Source organism: Zingiber officinale, chromosome 11A, assembly GCF_018446385.1.
Source record: "Zingiber officinale cultivar Zhangliang chromosome 11A, Zo_v1.1, whole genome shotgun sequence".
NCBI classification, from domain to species: domain Eukaryota; kingdom Viridiplantae; phylum Streptophyta; class Magnoliopsida; order Zingiberales; family Zingiberaceae; genus Zingiber; species Zingiber officinale.
In genome coordinates, this window is record NC_056006.1 from 29,698,527 (window position 1) to 29,722,394 (window position 23,868).

Sequence of the window (23,868 nt, forward strand, 5' to 3'; positions counted from 1 at the left end):
AGGAAGAGTTCTTGAACAGGATAATACTTATTCTTAGCTCTCGGGATCATTTTAGAGGAAGTAGCAATAAAATTACAGCGGTGGAAAAAACAAGTACAAATTTTTACAAGAAATGCAAGTATTTGATTATCAGTCTTTTATGAATACATAGTCAAACTTACTCAAAATTGCTTGTCAAGTTCTCAGGTAATTCTTGATTAAGTCTGCGACGGTTTATGAATAAAGAGGGGGGGGTTCTCGGGATAGATAACCACCTTCCCTCAATTGCTGAATAACCCCTGTCACAGTATGATTCAAAGTCCCTATCATACGACGGACATATTCGTTGTTAAATTGCGGAGACCTCAGATAGGTTAGGCGTCTGTCCTCCCATTAGTCTTCCTCATGCTCCTTGTAACTTTGGAAGTCAGTCTGTAGTTTAGCAGCTTGATCTTTGAAAGTGTCTCTTTCCAATTTGAGCTGCTCTATTTCTTTTGGGAGCGAAGATATCTCTGCATCCTGAGCTTTTCTTTGTTCTTGCTCTTGTAGAAGAGCAAAATCTCTTGAGGCTGAATCTTGAGCCTGCTCAGAAAGAAAGACATTATGAAGCCTCTCCACTTTCTCTAAGATAATATTTTTATGAGAAATATCTAAGATGACTTTGTCTTTCAAAGCAATTTCCACCTGGAGGATGGAATTTAACCTATCCACCTGTAACTCCAGGGTTTTCCTTTCAAGGTCTTTGTTTTTTAATAACTGGTGCTAATGCTGCAATTCCTTTTTCATAGCCTCTATTTGTTGAGTCTGTGAGGCTATCTTCTCTTGTAATTGAGTAAGCTTAATGTGGGAAGGAGGAAGATTGGCTTTCAGTGCCTCTACTTGAGCTTTTAACCTGCTATTGTCCCTTTCCAAAGCAATGACTAGTTGGTCTAGATGATGACTTGAGGCAAGCAACTGAAACAATAATGTAGTTAGCAGGAAATAATGATACGATAACAATATATAATGAAAAACACTTGCGGCAATAGCTTGACGACTATGACTGTCAACGCGGTTGGAAATACTCGTACCCCTTAATAGTTCTTGGCTATGCTGCCAAGACTCAGCCAACGGGCCTTGTAGCTGCAGAAAATCGTAACTAGGAGGGTCCGAAGCTTGTCCCAATTGAGAGAGCAGACCCATAACCTGTCTAAATGAAGGTGGGAGGATAGAAGGTGTGGAAGGTCGGGTGGAAGAAGAAGGAAAAGAGAGAGAAGTGGTAGAAATGGGAATAACAGAGGAAGAACTAGAGGGGATGGAAGATGACAAAGCAATAAAAGTTGATTCGGTTGTTGAAGCATGGATAGCTGATGGCCCTGGATTCGGAGAAGATCTCCTGCAGGGTGTTCTTCTAGCTCAGGGTCTAGGAGCTAAAGGAGGTAAGGCTAGGGAAAGAGGTTGAGAGGAGGCCGAAGTAGTAGTAGCCATCTGAGAAGCAGAAGTAGCTGAAACAATAGCAGAAGAGGAAGGAATAAGTAGACCCGACCTTATCATTCTAAGAGAAAGATTGGAAATAATGTGGGTAGGAAGCATTGGTGCCTTACCTCTCTCAAAAGATATAGCCCCCTTATTCCAAAGGAAAACATTAAATCCTCCATAATCAAGGTCGGTAAGCAAAATTTAGCCCCCTTTAGCTTAGATAAGGTAAGAAAGACAGAAGGATCATTGAGGAAGTTATCAGTGTTAGGAGCCGGGGGGAGATTGTGTATCCAGGCAATAGGAAAAGGAGGAGAAGAAGGGTGACACATAAAGAAAAATTTGTGACGTCATTTCTCTTGAGGAGGAATCCTGCTAAACAAAATAGCCTTAGGGCGAGACTGAAATTTAAAGACACTAATGTCTACTTGGCGGGGAATGAAGAAGTAGTGAAAAAGATAAGGGGATAGGGGGAAAGCTAATAGTTTAGACATCCTAACAAAACCCACGAGGATAGAAAAAGACTGAGGAATAAACTAATTAAGAGGAATATCAAAATAAATACTAACATCAGCGAAAAAGGGATGAAGAGGGAATCGGAAACCTTGTAAGGCTTGAGCCCAGAAGATCGATATACTTCCTAAAGGAGGAAGATGTGGACTATCCTGAGGGGTAGGGCGAACTATATAGGAAGGAAAACTATAGTTCACTTGTAACTCCACCTCCTCTGGCTCTATAAGTATAGAAGCGCACGAAAGGAACCACGTGGGGGAAGGAGTGGCCATGGTTGAATAGCAGAAGGAAGGTGAACAGGGGAAGGAGGAGAAATAGTCGGGGAGTAGAAGAGAGCATCTTAAACCCTTGCCTACCTCTGTGCCTTAGACCAAAAACTCTTAAACAGAAATAGAAGAAGAACTAGAAAAAGGGAAAATCCGAAGGCCAATGATAATTTGTGCAGAACTTAGGTATAAAGGAGGGTAGGAAAAGAAAAAATGTAAACTCAATAAAGAAGAACATACGGAGACATAACTTCCATAAAAAGAGGTGACATCATCGAGGGATGGGATCAAATTCAAAAAGAAAGCCGAATCCCAAGGAAAGGGAGGTAAGCTTGGCAATCATCCTCGGAAAAAAGCGACAGGGTTTTTCTTTCTCTCTGCACTTGATTCTAAAAGAATCAAAGAGGCATGAGGAAAATCGGTCTGGTATAAAATCGATCGATTATAATAGACCGGTCGAGATTGGTGATGCTACAGTAAATCGGTCAGTTATAATAGCCCAGTCAAGATTAAGAATGTTATAATGGACATGATGAGATTGGTGATGCTACAGTAAATCAGTCGGTTATAATAGCTCGGTCGAGATTGAGAATGTTATAATGGACAGGACGAGATTGGTGATGCTATAGTAAATATGTCGGTTATAATAGACTGGTCAAGATTGGTGATGCTATAGTAAACCTGTCGAGTATAATAGACCGGTCAAGATTGGTGATGCTACAATAAATCAATCGGTTATAATAGACTGGTCGAGATTGAGAATGGTATAATCGACAGGGCGAGATTGGTGATGTTATAGTAAACTAAGTAGTTATAATAGCTTGGTCGAGATTGAGAATGTTATAATAGACAGGACGAGATTGGTGATGCTATAGTAAATCGGTCAGTTATAATAGCCCGGTCGAGATTGAGAATGTTATAATGGACAGGACAAGATTGGTGATGCTACAGTAAATCTGTCGGTTATAATAGACCAATCGAGATTGGTGATGCTATAATAAACTTGTCGGGTAAATAGACGGGTCAAAATTGGTGATGCTACAGTAAATAGGTCGGTTATAATAGACTGGTCGAGATTGAGAATGGTATAATGGACAGGGTGAGATTGGTGATGCTATAGTAAATCAAGCGGTTATAATAGACCCGTCAAGATCGAGAATATCATAATAAACCGATCAGGATCGATAAAGGCTATAGTAAATCGGTCAAAGATGGGTGATGTTATAATATACTAGTAAAGATTAGGTTCTTATGTAAATAGTAATAGATTGGAAAATATGATAAAGATAAGGAGGAGAAGCTAGTTATAAAAAGGAGATAAAATTCAGGAAGGAGGGAGTAAACCACCCTAAATGAGAAGAACAAGTCTGATAGTAAGAAAAGAGTAATTTTGAAACATATAAATACGAAAGATAAAAGCATGAAATGAACATGTAAACCAAATGGTCAAACAAATTCATTAACACAAACAATTTTCAACAACAGATATGGAGAAGGAGTTTAACTTTATAGAAATAAATTAGTTTCTGACAGGAGTTGTCATGACCAGTAGCAGTTAACCTTACAATAGTCAAGATTAGGGTAAATAGGTTACTCTATAGATAATCAGGGAAATAGATGAGCAGGCCTGTTGTCAATCAGCTTGCGGCGATTCAAGAAGTTAGGAGGAGGATCACGGGATAGGAAGCATTCTTCTCGCAATTGCGTTACTGCTCCTTCAGCTCCGGCCATATAGGCTACCAAAATAGATTTTACAATGGGTCTATTGAATTCAGTAGAGATGATTAGAGTCGTGGCCCGATCTTTAAAGCGATTATCTTCACCAACTTTATACTCCACCAAGTTGTTTGAGAAGACTTCAGTTCGACATCTTTTGTGGAAGCCTCTACTTTAGCTGTATTCAAGGAAGTGTTCAAAGAAGTTATTTCCTCATCCTTCAACTGTAGAGATTTGAGTTTGTCGGCCAAGGTGGACTCGTAATTAGATTTTAGCTTGTTAGTTTCAGCGAGCTGCTTCTCTAATTTGGAAGATAATTCAGTATTGAGGTTGGTGGACGATTTAAATTGAGACTGAAGGCTCTCAAGCTGGGTTTCATATTGTTTCTTAGACTTTTCTGAAAGAGTGGTAGAGGGTAGCTCAGCAACTTGCCACTTCAACTTCTCGTTCTCATGATATAAGTTATGTGATAGGCGAGCTAGACCCATATTGGCCATCCATCACTATGAACATAAGGATGGGTCATAAAACGGCCATGGATAAATAATAAATAAGTAATAGCAGACATAGCTTGGTTTCCTCATTTGAGAATTGATCAATTATCTCGGGAGGGGGAAGTTCTCCAAAGAGAGGACGAATTTCCTCTTGAGCAGTGGTGAAAGAGCCTCCTAGCAGTATAGGAAGAACAGGGATAGAAGAAGAAGTGGTAGAGAAAGAGGAAGTTGGGATAGAAGGGGGAGCGGAAACTAAGTAAGAAGAGGAGGAAGGAGGTAAAGACCTAGATTCTCGAATAGATAGAGGAAAAGTAAAAGAAGTATTACCAGGGGTAGTAGTGCTAGAAGAAGGAGAGGAGGAAAAAAGAAGGGAAGGATATAGATCAGTGAGAGTAAGCTCAGTAGAAGAAGGGGCAGCAGAAGCAAAACCTTCTGAGGGTGATTCCTCAGTAAGAAGAGTGAGCCTCCTTTTAGAAGGGGGAACTCTAGTTAGTTTGCGTCCCGGGCGTTTTCTAGGAGCAAGTTCAGCAAGAGATTTTTCTGAGCTTATAGGGGATGTAAGCTCAGCAACGGAAAGAGAAGTGGCTGGTGAAGAGGCAATAGCCACTGATGAAGAAACAGGTGGCAAAGCGATAGCACGAACTCCTACTGGAAGAATCTCAAGAACTTTAGGAGCCACTTGAGAGCTCAAAGCTTCAACTGGAGGAACCGAAGCTTCAATTGAAGGTGGCGGGTTAATGGTAGCAAGAAGCTCTTGCTCTTTTGCATGAAGTTTGGCCACTTCTAGACGTAGTTCTTCATCAATCAAAGCAACATAAAAACCAGCCACTACATAAAAGGGAAGAAAATATTTTAGTTAGTAAAAATTGATAGAAGAATAAATGGAATTTTACCTAAGGAGACGTGTATCTTATATCTGACTGAGCTTAAACCAAACAAATACAGAAGATCGCTTCGCAACCATTTAGTGATAGAGAGGCGGTGACACAACAACTTTTTACAATAAAGGGGAAAAGAAGGGTGAAGATGAAATTCCTTAATATCAGGCAAAGGGGGTAAAGATGACTTCCAAGCATGGGACCAAGGGATAGGTCCTGGAAACTTTACAAAAAAGAAGTGAGATTTCTAGGTTTTAAGAGAAGAAGGCATATCATCAAAAAGGACCATCTTAGTCCAAGATTGGAAAAGAAAAACACCTGGTTCTGCTACCTTTGGATAAGAAAATATGAAAACATTTTGAGAAGTAGGAGGAATATCAAGTGTATGAAACAACATGTATATGCCACATAAATAATGAAAGGTATTAGGCACAAACTGTTGAAGAGGGATGTCAAAATATTGGCTTACATCAATCCGAAAAGGAGGGATGAGAAATCTTAAACCCCCTATCAACTGATCCCTAAAGAAAGTTATACAGTTAGCAGGAGGATGGTGAGGATGTTCATCTGATTTAGGAATTATGATGTCATATTCCCTAGGAATTTCATATTGCTTATGAATAGCACGTCGAGCATCTTTGTTGAAAGAGGATGAGATTTGAGTATACCAAGGAGCAATCGTTTCTTCAGCCATAGATAGAAGTAAGGGTTAATAGATCAACAGGTTACTTACTGAGAGTTAAGGGAGAAGATCACTGGAGGATGATGAGCGCGAGGATTGATCAAAGATTGCAGTAAAGGAAAAACGCTAACTCAAGAAGGAACGGGCAAAGTCGACAAGAAGATAAAGGGTCTAGGGTTGAAAGAGTATACCACCATCGTTAGATCAGACTACCTTTTTCAACAGACAGCATTGATTATAGAAGCATGCCAATGCTGGTGTTACAAAGAGGAAAGAAAAGACACGCGTCAGATGGTCATAAATGGACATTTATGATGGACGCGATAAATTGAATCATACAAGGGTTGGTGGCACCTCGTCGCGCGCCTCCAACATTCCTTTACCGTTGAAAGGCCAATCATAATCGAAGAAATTTTGGAAAAAAGGCGTGGTTTACTAGGTATAATAAAGGAAGATGGACTGGGTTTGGCAAAGCCAGGGTCGAAGACATAAAGTAAGAAATAATAACAGATAGTCATGCGTGAAGCATTGTAGAAATTAATATAACATTGTCTATAATAGACAAGCTAATATTGGTCAGGATAACGTGCCTACCGTAGATAAGTTGGTATCATCCAAGGCCGAAAGGGTTTGATTGAGTATGACATATCGATTGCATTTGAGGCATTTAGCCTTATATAACCCAAAGTATGTCATCAACTAAATAAAAAACAAATGACTTTTGCATATACTCAATGGGCCAAGCCTGATCAAGCACATAATATTGCTCAAACTGTGTAACTCAACTAAACATAATTTCATGTATAATCAATCGGCTGACACCTCCTTCGGCTAGACTCGAAGGGAAGCCCGCTGAAACATGAGCTCTCAAACTTCTTAGAAAACTTCAACCTAGCTAAAGGTAAACTCGACCAAGTCGAAGAATCGGAAATATTTTGCATGGTATGAGGGTAGGATGAAAAATCTGTCATCCAACTTCCCCCGGGTTTAGAAGAGCCAGTGCCTTCTTTTACGCCTGGGAGAAAGTGGGAAAAAGAGTGGTCTCATGAACAAAGGAGGTGTAAACTTGTTCAAGTCCCCTCAAACGGGTCATGAAACAATCCACTTCCTGCTTGAACATTTTGAGTTCTGCTTCCAGAGTGTACATCTTAGCCCGCAGACAACCTAAGCCTTGCTGCCATCGTGAAGACAACAGGCTAGTTATGTGAGCCTCCTCGGTTAACATGAACACTTCTGAAGCCTGTTGAATCTGCAAAGCAGGCATTTCTTTGGCTTGAAGTTCTAGATCTCGGTGAAATTCGTTCTCTGAGACCATCCCCAATCGTATTTGAAACTGGGTGACCAACAGAAATACCCCCAGCTCTTGTGCCAGAGAGTTAACTGGATCCGAGGCTCGGGCAACTTCATCTATAGATTTCATCTTGTCTAACAAGAGTTGCCCCCAAAAAGGGGGGTCTAAAGTCATACTCTCGGTAAGGGAAGATGAATAAGGAGGAAGAGAGCTAAGACAAGTGAATAAAGAAGGGAGGATCACAACCCTATTTAAAGGGTCCAAAGATCCACGGGATCACTATACTTAGACTCACTGGATCACTATACTTGAGTTCACAGGATTATTGTACCAGAAGTCACATGGACTACTGTGAAGAAGGTCACGGGTCTATTGCAGTGACCATGGCAGAGCCATGATAAAAGATAGGCAAAGAAACAAAAATAGACCTATGTCTAGTCAGTCAGCTACACCTCCTTCGACTAGACTTGGAGGGAAGGCTAGTGATATGAGTTAGGTTTAGTGGGTCTCCGATGAAAAGGGCAAAAAAGATAGCAGAATCAAGCAGGTATGAATATCGGTCAGGGTAACAGGCTTAAGAAAATATAGTCCAATATCGGCCGGGATAATAGACTTAAGAAAATATAGGCCAATATCGGCCGAGATAACATGCTTAAGAAAATATAGGCCAATATCAGTCGGGATAATAGGCTTAATGAAATATAGGTCAATATCGGCCGGGATAACAGGCTTAAGAAAATATAGGCCAATATCGGTCGGGATAACAGGCTTAAGAAAATATAGGCCAATATCGGTCGGGATAACATGCCTAATAAAATATAGGACAATATCAGCCGGGATAACATGCCTAATAAAATATAGGCCCATATCGGTCAGATAACAGACTTAAGAAAATATAGGCCAATATCGGTTGGGATAACATGCTTAAGGAAATATAGGCCAATACCGGCCGGGATTACAGACTTAAGGAAATATAGGCCAATATCGGCTAGGATAACAGGTTTAAGAAAATATAGGTCAATATCGGTCGGGGTAACATTCTTAAGGAAGTATATGCCAATATCGACCGGGATAACATGCTTAAGAAAATATAGGTCAATATCGGCCGGGATAGCATGCTTATGGAAACATAGGCCAATATCGGCCAGGATAACATGCTTAAGAAAATATAGGCCAATACCAGCCGGGATAACAAACTTAAGGAAATATAGGTCAATATCGGTCAGGATAACAGGCTTAAGAAAATATAAGTCGATATCGGTCAGGGTAACAAATATTTCGAGAATATTTATAAATATATCTGTAGTATGTGATTGTATAATAAGTTTGCTAATTTGGCGAAAAGAATATTTCTAGACTCTTCTACAGGCACTAGGCGACAAAGAAGGTACATCTAGGGTACAAAAAAGATTCCTTAAAAAGTTATTTTCTGCAAGTACATGGCTTGTGTCATCGTATAACAAACTCTAATAAACCGGGGTCCACTTCATGACTACGGAGGTTATATGAGGTGGTATAAAAAGGGGAATCTCCTCCGTTGGCCAGGTAGGCTCAAGCTCATGCTCACACTCGCAACCCACATTCCAAACCCTTTGTTACTGTTCATCTTCTTCCTTCTTTCTTTTCCACACTAAGGGAGATCACTAACTTGAGCATTGAAGGGTCTAGCCAAGGATTTCCACCCCGGTCTTAGGTCACTGACGATAGTGTTGGCAATTCTCTGGTGCGTAGGAAGCCATCGGAGTTCTAGATCTTGGCATTTTTCACTGAAGCCTTCCTTTCTTCTTTGGATCTTAGTACAAGGAGGGTGTCCTGTGGGTTCATTCTCCCAGATCCGCTTTAGGTTTCTCGGATCGATATTCCATAGGTGTTATTCTTCATCAGCGGTGAGGTTTTCTCCCAGCTTTCCATTTTGTCAAGCTTCTCAGACAGGATCAATAGGCATCACCATTGATTAGTTACACACAAAATAGAATGAAATATTGAAATTTTTAATGGTTTCCAATTTTATGTCAATCATTGAAAATGAGGATTATTTTCATAGAAAATTATTTATCCATAATAGTATATGATATAAATAATTCCTACGTAAAATTTCATGATTTTTGGAAAATAGTAGAATTATTTAGGGATTTCTAAATTTTAGGTTGAAATTGAAATTAAAAAAATTCAGAAACACAAATCGATTGGTCAATCAATTCACCTAGGAGTGAATTGATTGGTCAATTGATTAGAAGATATTTCTGTGAGCATAGAGTATCACAAAATTGATCAAGTGATTGATTAAATGCCATAATTGATTGGTCAATCAATTAAGATGCATTTTTGCGAGCACAGAGACTCGCGAAATCAATCAGATGATCAATTGAAGTGACATTAATCAATTGAAACTCAAATTCAATCAATTGAGACATGCCATAATTGAATGGTAGCTGAAACCAAGCGATTAGTATGCTTGATTTTGGCTAAAATTATCTGATCCCAGTTTATTAAGTGGCGTTTAGTCATGTTGACCATTCTTAATCCTAAGAAATACTTTGATATGTATTTAAGGGTAATTTTTCTTGATGAAAATAAGAAAATACTGATTAAAGGGGATTAATTTGAAGTTTAAGAGGAGATTTGAATTCAATATTGAATTTTCAACCTCAAACTTCAATTTTAGGTTTCCAAAAGGTTTAGAAACTCCAAATCATTGTTAGTGCAATGATAGACATGATTTACATTTTTTTAAGGATAAGGAGTCAATGGGAGAAGGTTGGGAACCTTCATTGTTATGAATGCTCGAGGATGAGCATTGGACACAATGGAATATTGAAAATCTTCATTGTAGTGGATAAATACTCAAGGATGAGCATTAGATAAATGCTCAAGGGTGAGCATACAATAAATGTTCAAGGGTGAGCATGCAATATATGGTCACGGGTGGGCATATGATAAAATGAAAGGTATGAGACTTTCATTGGATTCTTTTTGAATAAATTGACTCTAAGGGAGAGTTTTTGAAGTATGTCAAAGGGGGAGAAAATGTAGGATTTAAGTTAGAAATCTTCATTCATGCTTAGGCGTGGGATGAAGTTGGGCTAATAGGTTAGCCTTACTTAAACATATTGTCAAATATCAAAAAGGAGAATATTATTAGGAGATTGTTGGTGCAATCATCTCAAGTCAAGGTTGATCTATTTGACTAAACTCGAGTGGGTTTGAGTTTGAGTTTTGATGTTTAGACAATATGTAGGACAATACATTTTGGACAATGTGTGAGAGAGAAGTCAAGTAGGTCATGGAGAATTGGATACTTGACTGGGTAAAGTTCTAACTGCGGCTAGGCAAAGTAAAGTCCAAGTGGGTCAAGGAAGACCGCAGTTGGCAAAGAAAATTCCTAACTACGGTTAGTCAAAAAGAAGTCCGAGTGGGTCAAAGAGGACTTCACGTTGGCAAGGGAAGTCCTAATTGCGGTTAGGCAAAGGAAAGTCCAAGTGAGTCAAGGAGGACCGCACGTTGGTAAGGAAAGTTCTAACTACGGTTAAGAAAAAGGAAAGTCCAAGTAGGTCAAGGAGAACTGCACATTGGCAAAGGGAAGTATAACTACGGTTAGGCAAAGAAATGTCCAAGTGGGTCAAGGAGGACCGCACGTTGGCAAAGGAAAGTCCTAACTATGGTTAGGTAAAGGAAAGTCTAAGTGTCAAGGACGATCGCATGTTAGCAAGAGGAAAGTCTTGATTGTGGTTAGGTAAGAGGAAAATCCAAGTGGATCAAGGAGAACTGCACTTGGTGATCATCAGAAGTCCAATGGGAAGTTGGCAAAGTCCATGTGGGTCAATGGTTGACCAAATACTTGGTAGGGAAGTCCCAACAAGTCACAGTTGACCGAAAGTTGGACAAGGGAGCCCTAGACTTGGGTTAAGCAATTTAGAGTTGGGCAATTGATTGGGTAATCGATTGGGCCAAAGTCAATCGATTATGTGATCAATTGGAAGCCTTTCTTGGTGAACCAGAAATGTTCTGGATTGATTGAGAATCAATCAAGGGCTACATCGATCAATTAAGTGATCGATTGGAAGCTTTTTTCACGAAACAATAAGTGTCTTAATCGATTAGGTAATTGATTGGGAGGAATTCGTGAATGTGTAGTGGGCTTCGTAATTGATTAGGTGATTGATTAAAGTTAGTTAATTGATTGGGAGAAGAAAAAAAGAGTCATTGCAAGGTTTGAAAGGCAGGATTTGTTATAATCTGACGTGGCAATCAATTGGGGGTAAGACTAATCTATTAGAAGCCCTAATATGTAAGATAAAAAACTTGTGTGAAGATTCAAATCAATATTTTCTTCTCCGCTCTTCATCGCTAGTTCTTGAAGCTTCTTGGAGACAAGTGTTTCTACACTTTCAAAGTATTAAGAGACAATCCATAACAACAAGAGATCAAGAGAAAAGGTCGTTCATTGTTGTATTTATTTCTTTATTCTTGTTGCATTTCTTGTTGTATTTCTTGTATTTGCTTGTACAAGACTTCTCCATCTCCTAGAAGGAGGTTTTCATAATGTATTGTGAGTGAGAAGAGTGGAATCTTAGATTAATCATCTCAAGGAGGTGGATACTAAATAAAATCAAGGGTGTTAGCATTGCTTAGAGTTTTTTCGCCGCAAATCATCACCAATGAATCGATTGGAGCTAATCACCCCGCCCCCCTCTAGCTCCCAGAGTGTCCTAAAATAAAATATTCTTACACCCCCCCCCCCTCTCGTGCTAAAATGAAGGCACTTTCTTGCTAAAATGAAATAAAGTAGACTTATAACTAGGGGCAGAGTAAGGAATTTCATATTATGGGACAAAAGATACAGTATTTACGTTAAGGGGTGGCGACCATGTCATTGCCCACCATTCAACCCCCTTTCTATACCCCTACATCTCTTGCACAATCTCCCCAACCTTAGCTCTGTCCCTACTTGTAATGTCAAAGCATGTGCCCTTGAGATACCAAAAATCCTACTTTAAGCATATTCATCCATGGATACCAAAAATCTACTGTAAGAGTGTCTTTTAGATAACTCAAGATCCACTTAATGGATACTAAATATTGTGATTCCATAGCACATGATTAATATCTAATTCATAAACTAATAACAAATACTATATATATATAATCTACTAACCATAAGATAACACAAGCTTCCAATTAAACTTCTAAAGTATTTAGAATCTACTTACCTTCAGAATCTTTATCTATCTTGATATTTAATTAGAGTAGACAACTCTTTTGCCACTTTTCATTCTAAACCTCTTGATGATCTCTTTTGCATGCTTGGTTTGATTAACATGGATTTCTTTCTTGGTTTGTTTGATTTGAAGCTCCACAAAAAAAATTAATTTACGTAAAGGCTCATCTTAAACTCACTTTCCATAAGAGTGCTAAACTCACTCAAGAAGTCTTTATTAGTAGACCCATAGATTATATTATCCACATAAATTTGTCCAATAAAAATTAACATCATTATATGTTTTAATAAACAATATAGGATCTACTTGTGCTCGTTTAAAATTCTTAGAGATTGGGAAAGTAGACAGTAGGGATGTTATGCAAAAAATAACACATAATATAGAGGAAAAAGGATACCTCTAGGGATCTATTCTAATACAGTATACTTGTTCTTACTACTCTATCAGATAAAATAGTTACCCTTGTTGTGTGAATGGTACTCCCGATGGAAACTTTGATTCTTTGGTATATCTCAGCGTGATAAGAACATTGACGCCTCCACGGTATTCACACAAACACATTCCACATTCGTCGCACGAACTTAGATTCAGAGAAGAACAACCTTGTTGTGCTAGCAATAAGAGGATGTGTGTCCAAGAGAAGAAGAAGAGGAAGAAGAAGATGCAAAAACTCATTATCCAAATGCAATACTAAAAACCTTTTATATTCATCCAATGAATGACTTTTGTTGTCTTCCTCCTATTAATGCTTCATTAATATCTTTAATGGGCATTAATCCTAATGAATCTAATCATCTTTAGTGGTTGACTCTAATCCAATGAATTTAATTTAGATTAGACTCAATCTAATAATCCAATGGTTAGATTCATATGAGTATAACTCAATGAGTCTATTTCAGATAATACTTAGCCCTATAATCTTAAGGTCTATCATATTTTAGTCAAACTAAAATATATTCATCTTCAAATCAACATATTCTTTGTATATGACCAAATAGGCTCTCATAACATTGTCAATATATCTAAAATCACTTTAGATACATAAACAATGAGTGACATCTAGCAATACATCATTGCTACTCAAGTGACGAGAATATCGAGATCTGATCTAACCTTTTTGTGTCTATTATTTTGTATGACTTCAACCTTCTATCCTCGATATCTAGATTAATCAATGAGGGATAGACTATGTCATCCTCTTATCAATGTTTGTATTTCTTGATCTGCAAGTAGACTCACTTAATCAAATAAGCTCAATGTCTCATATTAACTTATTTGAGCATGGTCATATATTTTAGTAGTCCTACTTATGTTAGAGTATATACTAAAAGTCTAGCTTTTTGTAAACATTTATTTTTGAAATAAAGAATCACATTGGTTAAATGTCTACATTTATATGCTAAGTGTAGTTGTTCAATTAATTTATATTGTAGATAACATGGTGTGTGATGTCACACACAGGAGATCATATTATCAATTCCTTATAAATTATAAATAGTAGCTCACGACTAAGATGGATAGGAACAAACCATTGGAATAGTCGTAGTGTAATTTGGCATTAGTTTATCTTGACTATAAAATTACACTAGTACACTCTGACTGTATTGAGCAGGATCATTTAAGATAGTTTCTTTTTATACTGACTGCATAAAAGATCAAGACCTTTGTTATTATGGAAGTGTGTGCTCTTAATCCTGATATAATAGCAAGCACATATATTTAGTATTTATTTCTTTAATTTATCAGTGGGTGAGATTTAGTTTGATAAATCAATAGACCCAATAAATTGGGAAATAATATTATTTATAGTGTGTGTTGTTGATTATAGAAGAAAATTGTGTCCTACAATCTAGGTTGATGATGTCCCAAGAAGAGCTCATAAGGATTGTCATGTAAACCCTGCAGGTGGATTTAGTCCGACATGACAATGAAATTGAGTGGTACTACTCTTGGAGCTAGATATTAATTAAGTGAATTGTCAGTAACTCATTTAATTAGTGGATATTCTATATCTTAAACACAGGGAGACTAACACACTCATAATAAGAAGGAGCTCATATAGTAATATGGGATTGGTGCAGTAGTTCAATAATAACTCTTTAGTGGTATAAGTTATTATTGATGAACTCGAGTTGGGTGTTCGAGGCGAACATGGGAAGCTCAAGTTCATCGGAAAACCAAAACCAATTCCTCCTCTCGGTCCCTATCGTAGCCTCTTATTTATAAAGTCTTATACTCACCCAAACCCAATTTCTTACCCACCTTAAGGTGGCTGGCCAAGCCTAGCTTGGAGCCCAAGCTAGGGCCGACCAAACCAAGGTTAGATGGGATCAAGTGGTGGCCAGACCTAGCTTGGAACCCAAGCTAAGGTGGCCAGCCACAATTAAAATAAAAGGGATTTTATTTTTTAAAATCTTTCCTTATGTGGAAGCCATGATTTAAAATAGTTTTAAAATTAAATATTTTCTTTTATAGTTTTTACAAAGGATTAAGAGAAAAATTTGATATCTTTCCTTATTTGTAGTTAAAAGGAAGATTTTAATTTTGGAGAAAACTTTCCTTTTTATAATCATACACATGTTTTAATAGAGAGATTTTAATTTATAAAAATTTCCTTTTATAACCAACCATGAAGGGAATTTTTAAAAGAAAATTTTTATTTTAAAAATTTCCGGAAACAAATTAGGAAGTTTTAATTTTGTGTTTAAACCTTTCCTTATTAGGAGGAAAGAGGAAAATTTAATTAAATTTTCCTTATTAGCCATTGGAAATGAAAATAAGGAAGTTTTAATTATGTTTAAAACTTTCCTTATTTGCCAAGACCAAGGAATATAAAAGAGAGGGTAGAGGTGTCTCACCCTACAACACATCTATTATTCCTCCTCTCTATTCCTTGGTGGTGGCCGACCCTCATCCTTCCTCTCCTCCTTTTCTTCTTCTTTGGTGGCCGGTGGCATCAATCCCTTGGAGCTTGGTTAGTGGCCGGATTTAGCTTGAAGAAGAAGTAGAGAAAGGAGACTTTGTTTCCTAGCATCCCTTGGAGCTTGGTTGGTGGCCGAAGTTCTTCATCTCAAGGAGATTGTTGGTGGCCGAAGCTTGCAAGGAGAAGAAGGAGGCTTGGGTGGATTCTCGTCTCAATAGATTGTCGCCCACACGACGTCCGAGATAAGAAGAGGAACACGATAGAAAATCGTGAGGTCTATAAGCTACAAAAGGTATAACTAGTTATTAGTTTCCGCATCATAACTAGTTTATTCTTTTGTTTAGATCTTGAAATACCAAACACAATAGGCTAACGATTCTAGGTTTCGGATTTATGATTCGATTTTGTGTTTCTTTTATTTTTCGATCTTGTGATTCGATCGTTCTTAGTGGTTAGACCTAGGGTTACTATAAGGAGATTAAATATTGAATTTCGTTGAAAGGCTTTGTCTAGGAAGTGGTGGATGATCACATACGCAAGAAGGCCTAGTGTCTTGCCATGTTTAACCTGGAAGTCGATCTCTGAAATAAATATTTAATCAAATTTGTAACATAGGTAGATTTAGATTAATAATGTTAAGTATCATTTGCGATCCAAGTCTAAACCTCTTAGAACAGATAAGTTGAATTTGGAATCAATAATATTAAGTTATGTTTGCGATTCCAAATTTAATTTCTAAAAACACAATAGGTTGTTAGGAAATGTTCAAGACTTGTACAAAATTTTTGTACAGGGGAACCGGTACGATATTTCGAGTAGCAACCAACAACTTAATCAATGGGTCCATAAATATCACTTCCGTCATATGGAAGGGATAGATCTCATATACATCACTCACATTCCTCCGCATAACTTATTGCATACTCAGTGATTGAATTTATAGTCCATCTTGTTATAGGTGACGTTTGTCGATACCAAAGTACATAACTCCTTATGTAGGGAACCGTAGTGACTTCAAGTCTAAGAACTATCTAGACCAATAGTTACTATGAGAATATTTATGACACTTATATATGTAAGGGATCGGTGGTCGGCTTGAAGGGGGGTTGGATAGACGACACCCCCAAATGATCGCTTCTTCCTACACTTGTTAGCTTGCACAGCAGAATACAAACAAAATAAACAAGCTAAACACTAAAGGAAGTACAAAGACTAAGAAAGAATAAGCAAACCACTAACACGTCGATGTAACGTGGTTCGGAGATAGCTTGCTCCTACTCCACGGCTGTCCGTAAGGTGGACGATCCCTCAATCCGTCGATGGATTAGTCCCCGACAAACTCTGGCTAGGTCAAACCTCCTTGTGGGTGGAGAAACCTCACCACAAACTCACCAAGACCTCTTGGACACAAGGGACACTCTTGAGCACTTGTAGACTACTAATTAGACTTTAACTAAGTCCCATTTCATCAGCTATAACCAAGCTCCCAAGGCTTGGTTATATAGGCCATGGGTTGGAAACCCCGCCTATCAGTCGACTGCAAAAACATGCAGTCGAATGCCCTCTGTGGAAATTCGACCGTTACATCCTAACGGCTCGATACCAGTCGACTGCTAAAACTAGCAGTCGATTGCTCCACACTGACTGAGTGAACAGAAGCATTCTGTTCGCTCCCAGTCGACTACACCAGTCAACTGGTACCGAGTACATTCTCTCACAGCACTCGGACCCTCACCCTTACGACTCATTTGACGCTTCCTTCGCAGCCTTGACCTTTTACCTTCAATCCTACTTCCTCTTTGGCTCTCGTCCCTCGAATGCATACAAGCTCGCGGCTCGTCCCCAATGCCATCCTTCACGTATGCCTCGAAGTCGCTTCCCTCGGCCCTTGTCCTTACTGCCTTGTCCACGGTCCCTCGGATGCTCCATCCTTCACCGGACCTGAAGCCATCAACCTAAGTCACATGTATATCCTGCAGTCCTGCACAACTCAAGTACACATATCAAATACAAGGGTGAACCTAACTTAAACCCTTTGCCCAAACACCAAAACACATGATCCCACGGACATGGGGATTGCTTCAACAATATAATGATCCATGAAATATTCTTATGGCGGGTTAATTCAGTACATATTCTCTAATATATACTCATATTTCAACTTGATATCTTATATCCATGACTTGTGAGATTAAATCATCAATTGACCTACATGCTAGTTTCAACATATTAATATTATCCTTGTATACTAATGTTTGACTAGGAATAGTTAAGATTATTGTTCTATATATATCTATAGTTTTCCACTATCAATTCAACCAATTGATATATTGTAGACTAGAACCTACTACCCTAAGACATTATTATATTTATTCATCTGGCACATATCCGAAGTAAATATAATAATCATAACCTTTATCTTTTATTAATAAAATATAATATAATATATTCTAAGTAAATCAATTTTTGATTGGCAGCTCTTAGGGCTTACACTAACATAGACAACCTATCATGCCAATTACTAGGTATTTGTTTCAAACCATATAATATTTTCCTAAGGTTAAATATACTATGGGGGTGGTCTAAATGTTCAAATAAGGGTTATTATTCTGCATAGATCTCTTCCTTAATGAATTCATTTTAAAATATTAACTTAACATCCCTTTGATTAATTAAAAACACCTTATATGCGATAAATGCTACAAATTCAATTTATTTCCTTTTCTATAGAAGAGGAAACATTAGATGATTCCTCAACCTCTTATTATAAACCTAATAAGCTCTACTTGATAGAGAGTTTCTAACTAGAATACCTTCGTTGATTTTTAGTCGAAAACTTACCAAGATGACCTTTGGTATGCAAAAGTATATATCTTATAATGAAACTCCCTAAGGTGTTTAATCGAGTGTTCTTCCAAACCAAAACTCATGAATTTTATCAAAAAAAAAATCTTATATGTAAGTACACCCTATTTGCACATATAATGAAATACTAATTGCCTTGGTAGTGAATATACATTCAATATAAACGGAACCGTCTCTTGAAGTCAACTTATCTTCCTGTCCGAACATATTTTGTTGATTAAGAGAACTCATGCATACATGTTATTATTACAAAAGTCTTAAAATTAAAAGTTCTTAAATTTTCTTCCATGGTCACTATAGATCTAGTTGACTTTGAAATCCTTGATGTAACTGTCTTTCACAATACCTTCACCAAGTCCCTCTTAGAAATCTTTGAAAGTAACTTCATGTTGGTATATGTCAATCTCTTATGTCATAATCAACACTCTTCCATTTTTTTAGTTGACATCAAGTATCCATCTTATATCGACTAATCCTGAGAGGTAACCGGTCCGATTTCACGAAAATTTTCAATCGACTATAAGGATAAATTGGGAAGCACTCATAACGAATGACTCATTAGTTCAATATTCTTAGGTCAATCATCCACTAAGAAAATTTTATTTATTAATTTATCGAAACTAAAATTCAATCCTTAAATATATGAGAAATTAAAGGACGCTCTTCCACTATACTATTTTCTAGGTGCAAGACTTTCTCTTTGAACATAAGTAATAATAGGAAGATTAATGTGTCAACATCCTTCCTTATATGGACAACTCGTATGGTAATATGACCATTATGTTTTACCAAACACATAACTGAGTGAAACCTTGTATCTCATATCACATAATTGATTGGTAATAAAAAAATAAATTTATGAATAATAAAATTCGATGAAAATTTTATATTACAATAATCGATTAATTTAAGTTCACTATTGTTCTCAAATAATGTGGTTCCTTTTTCTTTATATTTAAGGGTCGATTCGGATGGATTCCATTGAAACAAAAGTATTATAAAAAAAATAATCTCAATTCGATCTGAACCAGCTAATCTATTTTTTTATCATACAGTAAAAAAATAACACATAATTAATAACAAATCTCGTATAAATATGATAATTATATTTCATGAGTTTAAATATTTAATTTGATTAATTGTTTAATTATTAATTAGTCCATAAAAGAAATAAATATTTAGAAAATTTAAATCTTTCGTAAAATAAATATTACATGGTAAAAATTTATGATATCAACATAAAATCAAAAAGTCTTTAAGTTGTCAAGCATCACAAAATAACTTTCAAATTTAATGCTCTATTTCTCAATCCTAAATTTTGATCAATATGAATCCAACTCAAAAAAATTTCTGGGTCAGATTTCATATACAACCTAATTGGTTTCTAATCCTAAAACCTCCTATCCTAAGAAGATGCTTTTCCACTGTACTATTATCCGGGGGGCAAGACTCTTCCCCTTGGACCTAGAATACTTGGTAGAAGTACTAGTAATAATAAGAAAATTAATAGCGTAAACATCCTTCGTATATATGGACAACTCGTATGGTGATATGACCATTATGTTTTACCAAACACATAATTGAGTGAAACCTTATATCTGATATCACATAATTGATGATAATAAAAAAATTAAATTTATGAATAATAAAATTCGATGAAAATTTTATATTACAATAAACAATTAATTTAAGTTCTCCATTGTCCCCAAATAATATGTTTTCCTTTTCTTATAATGGGTTCGAGTTGAATTGAAACAAGAGTGTTATAAAATTTTTTTAACCTAAATTCAATCTGAATTTGAACTAACTTGAAAAATTATACCCAAACTCGAATCTAGACCAACCCGAATAACCTCACCAACCCAATCTATTTTTTTACCATACAATATTATTTTTTTAATCTTTAACAAAAATAATTAAATAAAAATTCAATATACATAATAATAATATTTTAATAAAATTTAACACATAATTAATAACAAATCTAGCATAAATATAATAATTATATTTCATGAGTTTAAATATTTAATTTGATTAATTGTCTAAACTATTAATTAGTCCATAAAAGAAATAAATATTTAGAAAATTTAATTTTTTTGCAAAATAAATATTACATGATGAAAATTCATGATATCAATATAAAATCAAAAAAATTTTAAGCGGTCAAGCAGCATAAGATAACTTTCAAATTTGAAGGTCTACTTATCCATCTTAAATTTAGGTCAACTCGAATTCAATCCCCAAAAAATTAAATTTTCAGGTCAGATTTCAAATACAACTTGATTAGATTCTAATTCTAATCTAATATTTTTCATGTCAATTCGAATCGGATTGACGGATAGAGTTTATTTTTACACTCTTATTTGTATTTGAAGCAAATCATTGATCTTGTCCACCGAGTATCAATTATCCATTTATCCGTGTACTCTTAGTGGTAAAAGGTGGCTTTGTCTTTAAATAATGGCCATTGCATATGATAACCCCCTATGCAATGGCCATCAACTCGTGTACTCACTCCTTACTCATATCGCAACAAAATATTAAATTTTTGGTATTTGTATTGGATCTAATTGGGTTAAGTAAGAAATGCTTGAGAACTAATTAAAATCTTAATTATTCTATTTCTAGAAATGGCCGTAGCGGTTGATTTTGGCATTACGTCTCTTTTCTTTTAAATCGATCTGGCTATAAATAATCCATTAGTCCTTAAATATCATATCTATATATATTTTTTAATTTAGTTATTTAATTTTTTAAACCCACTAATTTTAAAGAGAATCTGATTCCATATAAATTTTTCATGGATTATAAGAATAAATTAAAAAGTACAGATAATTTTTACCTCAGCATCACGAATTATAAAAATGCCACAAATATATAAAATACTCTATTTAAGTTTCGAATTCTTACACAATTGAGTAGGAATTCGGCGCCCTCTGCTACCACATTTGTGCCGCGACTTCATTTCTATTTCCGTCCCTCGCGGAGAAAGAGGAAAAATAAAAAAATAAAAAGTCGGGACCACCCACCGGGACCCACTGCCGGGGCCACTCTCAGCAGGCTGCCTCTTCGCCTCCTATAAAGCTAACATCCCGGCAACTCCCCGCCCTCGCCAAAAACATAATACGCCGCCGGAAGAGATCTCTGATTCAAACAGCATGACGAACCGGAAGGTGGTGATGCCGGATCCTGTCCCATCTGTCGCGGTAGCCGTAGTGGCGGACCCGCTGGTGCTGCTCCCCTACCCGCCGCAGCGCGGCGGCTCTCCGTCGGCCTTCCGGAAGAAGCGCCTCGTCCCGGTCGAGCACAGCGGAGGTTCGGCCGGAGGGTGGTTGGAGTCCATGAAGGCTTCCTCTCCCACCCACGCTAAGTCTGCCGCCGCCCTGGCCGCTGCGCCGGCCTTGGAGTACGAGCAGCTGGAGCACGCCGCGTGGACTGTGAGTGACCTCTCCCACTCCTTCTCTACCTCGATCGAAAGCTTAGATCTTTCGTGGGCTGACGGTGGTGTTCGTGGAACAGAGGCGGCACCCCTCCGCACTGAGCGAGTTCGAGAAGATCATGCAGGCCTCAAACGGGAAGCAGATCGCGATGTTCTTGGACTACGACGGCACCCTCTCTCCCATCGTCGACGATCCCGACTCCGCTTTCATGACGGACGCAGTAATCTCCCAGAACCTCCCTCCCCGTGTTCTTCTCATCTTCTTCCTCGCTTAAAGTTTCGATTTTTCGTTCAGATGCGAGCCGCCGTGAAGGAAGTCGCAAAGTTCTTCCCCACGGCGATCGTGAGCGGCCGGTGCCGGAGCAAGGTTCCACACAAAATCCCTCCGCTTTCAATGCAACGTCTTCGTCCTCCTCTGTTCATGATCACCAGTTCAATTCCCTGCTCCACAGGTGTTCGATTTTGTGAGATTAACCGAGTTATACTACGCCGGAAGCCATGGCATGGACATCAAACTCCCTATGAACGCCAAACACACCAAAAAGGCACCAACTTTTTGGATCCTGCACACTCATTCGATAGAAGATCAACAATAATAATTTAATATTCTCCATTTGTTTTTGTTGCAGAAACGTGCTGTTCTCTTCCAACCAGCAAGTGAGTTCCTCCCCATGATTAATGAGGTTGGTTGATTCTCTGTCCCCTTCTCTCTCTCTCTCTCCATCTCTTTCAGCCATGGCCGCCAAGATTCAATCTCTTTTCTCCGTCCGTTCCAGGTCCACAAAAAATTGCAGGAGAGAATCAAACCTGTGGTTGGAGCCAAAGTAGAGAACAACAAGTTCTGCGTATCTGTCCACTTCAGATGTGTTCGTGAAGAGGTACCACAACCATGTTGCGGAGCATTTCCATTCTAGGAAAATAAAAAACATCAAATCTTTTCTTAATTTCAACCATCATCTCATCAAAAACTAACAAACAAACAAAAAAAAAACTTGCATGCAGAGTTGGAAGGGATTGGTGGATGACGTTCTGTCAATGCTCAAACAATTCCCCATGTTAAGGATGACTCAGGGAAGAAAGGTCAATCCATTGGCCTCCATTGTTATATCTTGATTATGAATGGCCCCTGATCCTCGATCGTTTCTATGATCTGTAGGTGTTGGAGATCCGCCCCACCATTAAGTGGGACAAGGGCAAGGCCGTGGAGTTCCTTTTGGAGTCACTTGGTAAGCAGATACATCAAGAATCTTTACTTTGTATATTTATGTTCTCACAAGTAGAGTTTATAGGTTCTTCTGATTGCAAGAATGTCGTGCCAGTCTATATCGGAGACGATCGGACTGACGAGGATGCTTTCAAGGTACTTAGACGAGCACAACGAACCTATTCGCGAAGATTAAGATGAAACCATCAGCACTAATGTGAGTTCCATTGAGTAGGTCTTGCGTGAGAGAGGAGACGGATTCGGGATCCTTGTATCGAAGTATCCTAAAAAGACAAATGCCTCTTATTCCTTGACGGATCCCTCTGAGGTTGGTGGATTTGGTCGATGAAGATCCAAACTCTTACTTGGAGACGTCATTGATGCCATTGTTGGATGTTGTGCAGGTCATGGAATTCTTGCAAAGGCTGGTGGAGTGGAAACAAAGCAGCTCCATGAAGAATTGGATGTGAAGTAGTGAGAGCTCCATAGTCCCTTGTTTCAATCAGTACAAGGAACACAGAAAGATAGTTCTAACTATTTTTTTTTTTAATGCAAGCACTCCAAAAGAAGAAGATACAAACATGCCCCCTATTATTAGATAGGAGGATTCATAAAGTCAATCATACTTAGTAGGATAAAAACTTAGTCGTTGTTGGTTGTATGTTAATGTTTTTCTGCAAGTAAACTTTAACTATGCTGCAAAAACAATATATGAGTGGGAAGTATTTTTGCTAGCATTCTGTGGACAATGCTGCTTTCAGGTCTGGACCATGGCTTTTGAAGATATTCGATATCGTTGGGAGTGATACATGTGTGTGCACATGCTTGTGCCAAGTTGTGAAGAGTTGGAGAAGCTTGTCCAGGATCAATGAGTCATTTTGGGGTTCTTTTCTTGGAACTTTGCCGGTCTTTTTGATTCCTGAAAAGAATGCTGACAGAAATCT

The 23,868-nt window shown here is 37.7% G+C and overlaps 1 protein-coding gene across 1 annotated transcript; it reads left to right on the plus strand.

The window, feature by feature from the left end:
• The first annotated feature begins 21,416 nt into the window (after positions 1 to 21,416).
• On the plus strand, positions 21,417 to 23,535 carry LOC122032218 (probable trehalose-phosphate phosphatase 6). Its single transcript, XM_042591484.1, has 11 exons — positions 21,417 to 21,718; positions 21,801 to 21,941; positions 22,016 to 22,087; positions 22,173 to 22,265; positions 22,350 to 22,403; positions 22,497 to 22,598; positions 22,723 to 22,800; positions 22,877 to 22,946; positions 23,010 to 23,080; positions 23,160 to 23,252; positions 23,329 to 23,535. Exons 1-11 carry the CDS (start codon positions 21,440 to 21,442, stop codon positions 23,392 to 23,394), a joined length of 1,119 nt encoding a protein of 372 aa, XP_042447418.1. The 5' UTR covers positions 21,417 to 21,439; the 3' UTR covers positions 23,395 to 23,535.
• The last annotated feature ends 333 nt before the right edge of the window (positions 23,536 to 23,868 follow it).

Bases quoted from the DNA above. Each gene is read 5' to 3' on its own strand.
- LOC122032218 (XM_042591484.1), top strand. From the start codon at position 21,440: ATGACGAACCGGAAGGTGGTGATGCCGGATCCTGTCCCATCTGTCGCG. The intron at 22,266-22,349 runs GCACCAACTTTT...TTTTTGTTGCAG, and splicing joins ACGCCAAACACACCAAAAAG to AAACGTGCTGTTCTCTTCCA. The intron at 22,404-22,496 runs GTTGGTTGATTC...CGTCCGTTCCAG, and splicing joins TCCTCCCCATGATTAATGAG to GTCCACAAAAAATTGCAGGA.